The sequence below is a fragment of the Astatotilapia calliptera genome, chromosome 10 (assembly GCF_900246225.1).
Source record: "Astatotilapia calliptera chromosome 10, fAstCal1.2, whole genome shotgun sequence".
NCBI classification, from domain to species: Eukaryota; Metazoa; Chordata; class Actinopteri; order Cichliformes; family Cichlidae; genus Astatotilapia; species Astatotilapia calliptera.
Window position 1 is genome coordinate 1,132,750 of NC_039311.1, and position 6,000 is coordinate 1,138,749.

A 6,000-nucleotide genomic window follows, 5' to 3' on the forward strand; every position below is an offset into this window, starting at 1 on the left:
GAGAGGTCAGGGAACCAGGCCTCATTTATAACCGAGCGCCTCTTTTATGTAGCCTGCTGCTCTGTTTCAGGAAGTTCCTTCTTTATCTGGTTTTATTCATGCGTCTTGCATGCATGCATCAAACTAAATGCTGGAATGGTGCAAACGATGCATTACTAATTTACCTGCGTTGGACGTGTCTTCCAGGCTCAGGGCGTCCTCCAGGAGTACCTGTTAGCCATGACCACTGATGAGCAGCTCCTCAACCACACCGCCATGGTAAGGCTTCCTCTCTCTCTTTGTCTTTGCATATTAACATATTCCTAAATTCAAAGCATTGCACTCAGCGGACGGTTGCAGCTCAGAGAAGTTGCTCGTGCACCTTAAAGTGTTATGCAACTCTTTCTTAACCACGCAGTCCCACTGATTGAACGCTCTTGAGTTGCTGTGAGTCAGCTCGCCTGGAGTCTCTTTTGCTAGTGAATCACAGAGCTGTTGACACCTAGCAGATCCCTCTGCACCCCCTCCCCTTGTTTTGAATGTGTGTGGGCTGTGCTCGGGACTAATGTATTTGGTAATTACAGTCCATTAGCATGTGTGGCAGAGCGAGCCACAGTGTCCTCTGCACTCAGGACCACGCAGTATAGCAGAGGAGCCCACAGGCAGTTAGGAGGAGCAGAGGATGCAGCATGAAAAGCACACTGTGGGTGGTTCTGCTGAGTGGTTACCTAATACCTGTCAGGGTGAAAACAAACCCAAAGGTGACACAATAGTCCAAACTGTTACGATAACAATGGATATTTGGGGCAAATCAGCTGATGTCCCAAACGCTCTGAAGCCACCGAGGACGGCTTCGCTCGCCGTCGTGTCTTCACAGCTTAAAGTAATGCACAGGGCTGCCCATCACTTACTGATCACTTAGTTAAACAGTGTGTTTTTGATTTGATGAAATTGCCCACCAGACCCCGTGAGCACGGTGACAGCCGAATCGGCGAGCGCGATGAGACGGAGCGTTCCCTGGAGCTGAGCTGCAGGCTGGAGGAGGGAGGAGGAAGCAATTAAATGAAACATTGTTAAAAAATTATTGTAGAGCCGCAAGATGGAAAGAGCAGAATGGAGCTTCATCATTAATCCTCCAGTGCATATATCTGCTCTCCTCTGTGAGGAGATAAAAGACACAAGTGTTTGATTAAATTAAGGCTGCATCCGCTGTGGCTGCATGCTTTATATTAACCATTAATGAAACGAGCAGGTATAATGTGAAAAAGGGACTGAAGTGATGAATCCTCTCATCCGACGGCCACCCTCAGCTCACTGATTTGGCTGCTCACTAGTTAGCTGTCTGCTAACAGTTCACTGCATCCACCTGCTTGCCTGGCACTAGCTGCACTTAGAGAACTGAAAATGTGCAATTTATAGCTTAAAAGGAACGATGGTGTGGTTCACACTGGGACAAATGGGTATAACTTGGTGTGGGACATGTTTTAATGCTATGCAATGTGTCAAATGAACTGTGAAGCAAACCACCACAAGTCGGCCATACTGGGTGTAATGTGTCCTTTCCGTTGGTGCATGTCTGCAGCCTGGCTGCTGCACTTGAGGAGCTGCAGACTCTTAAATGTCAAAATAGAAAGCTGAACTGGGAGAAAACAAATGTAAATGGTCTAAATGGTTTCTAGGCAATACTAAATATTTCTGTACTGCAGAGCAGCTCTGAACATGTTTGTCAGTGTCACACAGCCTAAACATGAAGCTGTCCAGTTTGAGACCAGGAGAAGACGCAGGTCCCCGGGAGCTGCACACATCAAAAGTGCACCAACGTGAAAATCTTTCAGATCAAATATGTGAATCAATCTGCTGTTTGACACACTTACACTGAATGTTTCCTCGGAGCAGAAGCTGCATCAGCCTACAACAGTGCATGTTTCCTGATATTCTGACAGATCTTATGTGCAGAAATCAGAGTGATGCACGTGACCGACTGAATGTGACAGCGTTATTATTTATCGTGGAGGTGTTTGGGTTTTTGTCCCGCTGCCATTAGTGGACTCGACAAAGGAAAACTAGACCCCGCTCTGAGCAGGTGTCATGGTGGACCGATAACAGGACGCGGCTAATAAGGGACAAAGTTTCATAAAGCATAAGTTGCACCGTCTGTTAAACTGGCACAGCACAGACGTAGAGACGTTATGGCATCGTTAGTTTCAGAAAGTCATCCTTAATATTAACATCCGCACTGTTTGTTCCGCCTCATCGAGCCTGATTCTGTCGGAGGGTTCTTCCTCTTAATGGGAGGTTTTCCTCCCTGCTGTCGCCAAGCGCCTGTTCACAGGGGTCGTCTGCGTGTCGGGCCCTTTGCTGTAGTGTGATGCTGTATAGATGAACTGAGTATTTCTTTGTACCTGCAGCTGTTTCCTGACGTACTTTTGCTTTCTGTGTAGGCACTGAAGAACATCGCTGCCATCAGCCTGGCCATCAATTACCCCAATAAATCTACGAAGCTACTCAACATGTCCCCATGAGAGGACTCGAGGGAAGAAGGAGGATAACTTGAAGGGGACACATCCTGACTCTGCTTGTTTAACAGGCACAGAGATCCAGAGGAGAACCTCGGTTTACCATCTACTGCTTTTCCTCTACCAGGACCCCCTCTTACTCTTCAGACGGTAGCTCGCAGTGCAGCACTGTGGACGTGGGTGTGGAGGGGACTCGAACAGCTTTCCACACTTACAATCCTTTTTGCCTTAGGGGACTCGGTTATATCAGCATGTGCATTCACTGAAACCGGAACAAATGTAGGGTGTAACTGTCATTATTTTTGACTTGAAGAATCTGTGCTAAATGACATCAAGTGTGCCAAATTTGCAGCCTTCCAGGGGAAGTGTTATTCCTAGTTTTCCTGCCTTTCCCCTCCCTTCTGAACAGCGGCCGCTCTGGGTTGCGTAAGCACTTTTCAGACACGGGGCAGCTGACATTGCTGGCTTCATCAGTCACTCCCATAGGTGGTTTCTGCATTAATGTTCCTCACGCTTGCATTTTGACACACCCACGAGCCACGACAGCGACAGCGTTGCATAATAATTCCACATGTGCAAAAGACCCGTAGACCTGCTGTTAGTATTGCACACAGGGAAATGTAACCACACCTTAGTGCTGTCATTGTCACTGAGCAGGATGTCTCTTTCTCTCTGAGAGCGCTGCAGGGCGTGGCTGAGAGACTCCGCCCCTCACATGGAAGCAGTGAGACACAGTTGGGTCCCCCCCCCCCCCCCCCCCTCTGTCGCCTGCTTTAAACGTACAGGAAGGTTTTACTAATGTTACAATTAAGCAAAAGAGGTCGTTCTGCACACGTTATTGTTGTTAAGGGCATCCTGTAAAAAGACAAAGTCCTGGTGTCGTGCAGGCACGCCCTTTAATGACACGCCACACGTTTAGACTCGACCTGCAACCTTCAGGTAAATATTACAGATCTAGGATGTTTTTGCCACTGAGACACAACGACAAGCCGTTCAGATACAGCCGCCAGTTGATCGTGGTGAAAACGGGTCACCTTGGCGACTTGCGTCTCCGTGGACACGAGGAGCATCCTAAAAATACTGTCCGGGACATTCGAGTCTCATTAGTCACCACAGAGAGAAAGTAATGACCTACTAGCTAATCCCTCTCCATCCTTCCTTGCCGCCTCCTCCTTTACTTTTTACCCTCTGTGCTTCCTTTCTTCTTCCTCCTTTTTTTTTTTCTCATTGAACGGTGAAATCGACGTGTCACAATAAATATGCTAAACATGGATCTGACCTGTGTATAAAGGGAACAAAGGCTCACAGGACGGGGATGAGGACGGCAGCAGAGGGAAATCTGAGACCGTTTCACTATTTTATGAAAAACTATCATGATGTCAAATGTTGTTCTTGAGAAGCGCCCGATCCCTCGAAGGCCTCGACTTTCATCGCTGACCCTGTGACACGTTACTATGAAGTGAATCTGACTGCTGTTCAACATCAGGTCCTCACGTTCAGTCGTCTAACCCTTCGTCTCATTGTGCGGCACGTGGCCACGTCACGCTTCGAATCATGCATGTCTGAGTCCCAATCATTATTGGATAAATGCAGTTTTGAGATGTAGGAAGGCGTGGTAGTTTTATACCAAAGAAACTGTCGTCGTGAACGTCTGTGAGAGATCCTGGTGGAGTTCGTTGTGTCTCTCACGCAGCTCCACCTGCGAGGCGCAGAGGAAACCTTGAGACGTCGCGTCGTCTTTTTTGTTTGTGTCTCTTTTATTTTTTCATCTTTTAATTCTGAAGTGGCTCCACACGGACTGCTGGTGGTTTTGTTCACACAAACATCAACCGCAGTTAGCAAAGGCCAAGATGTGCCCTCCGCTGGGCTTCTACAACGCCTCACCGATCTACTATGTGCCTATGGTTAAACTGAAGCAATCATAATTTAACTCGTGTTACCGGAGTTCTTATTAATTATATTTTAAAAGAGAAATATATTGTTTAATTTGAGGGGTTTTTGTAACTTTTTACTTTTAACGTTGCTTTTCTTTTCACGCTGATATTTGAGGCTGACTAATCTGAATGTACATATCTGTGAATATTAATTGCACAGGAGAAAAAAAGACTTTGATATCAACCCCTTACAAATAAACATTACCGGCACTAACACGGACACTCGGATTCTGGTTTTGTATGCATGGCACACCGAAGGTAAAACTAAAGTCCTGCTTGGGTTGAAATGTCATCCATTTCTAATAAAAGATAGAAATGACTTAAATTTGGCGCCTGCTGTCATCTTTCTGTAGGAGCAGCGTGTGCTGCGGTAAATAAAGTTTGATCGCTCGTTCAGCAGTGATTAGAGCCCGCACAGTGAGCCAGCGCCATCAAGAGTTTGCTTTCACCCTTTGACTTCTTAAAAACAAATGCATCTTATCCTCTGCACTATAAAACAAAAACCGCTCGCTTTGTTGTTTCTTTGAGCAGCCCCGTCGTACGACTTTGATTTATTCAGCGTCATCAGCTCATGGTCAGCCTGCTAGAGTCTCGGGGACAGCGCCGATGATCGCTGGGGCGATAATGACATTAAATGGAGGAAATATTCAATAAGGCTCCAGATGATTCAGTACCCCGCTGCGCCACAAAAGCCCCCACACTGGAGTGAGTCAGCTCTTCTGCTTCCCCTCCTCCGGTGCACCCCCCCCTCCATGTCCTGCTTCCTTCTGATTGTTCATGCAGCTTCCCGCTGTGCTTATTCACCTGAGGTGGAGAAAAAGAAAAGGCTTGCACGAGCTGCAATCTATGGGGAAACCTCCCAAAATGTGGCACTTTCAAGAAAGAAATGCTGAATGCATGCTGCTGTGAGAAACTGTTTTCAAGCTGTGCTGATATTCTGTGGAGCTCCAAGTGTTCAACGTTGAGTTGAAATGTTCACTGAATGAGGAGAGTTAAGAGCTACAAATGACATTTTTACGGCCCCTTTCAGGGTCCCCACAATAGATCATCTGACTCCACCTCACGATGTCCTTCCTCTTCTGTTACACCCACCCTCTCCATGTCCCCATTCACTGCATCAATAAATCTGCTCCACCTTTAACATCCTTTGACCAGGATATCCACGGATCCTCTGCTCATCCCTGAATCCTGGTCACTCACAGTGGAGATCACTAAACCTTTATTTCTGCCTCCTCAAGCACTTTTTAGAGCCACTCACATCATAGCGAGTCTCAGCACCTTTCACTCCTGCTGTGCTCCAAACCCAAATCACCCAGTGCTCATCTCCACCCTCTACGCTCTCTCGTTCACTTTGAATGGTTGACCACAGCTATTTAAACTCGTCTACCTTCATTTTCGCTCTCGCTTGCGCTGACTGTAATTCCCTTTTTGCAGCACGTAGCTCCACTTCTCTGCCCTTACCATCCCACTCTTTGTCTGTGAATGTGAAGCACGATCTGATGTCCGCAGACGCAACGTTGATCCTGGACAAACACAATGATACTGAGGAATAACACCAACATGGGAAATCA

At 47.0% G+C, this 6,000-nt stretch overlaps 1 protein-coding gene across 7 annotated transcripts in view; it reads left to right on the plus strand.

Annotated features, from left to right (window-relative positions):
- zzef1 (zinc finger, ZZ-type with EF hand domain 1) overlaps positions 1-4,754 on the plus strand; it is a 29,419-nt gene extending 24,665 nt beyond the window's left edge. For all 7 annotated transcript variants that reach the window (XM_026181124.1, XM_026181127.1, XM_026181128.1 and 4 more), the window contains exons 53-54: positions 187-258; positions 2,421-4,754. In XM_026181124.1, the coding sequence (XP_026036909.1) occupies positions 187-258; positions 2,421-2,501 (153 nt within the window). In that variant the 3' untranslated portion in view covers positions 2,502-4,754. The remainder of the gene's footprint in view (positions 1-186; positions 259-2,420) is intronic.
- The last annotated feature ends 1,246 nt before the right edge of the window (positions 4,755-6,000 follow it).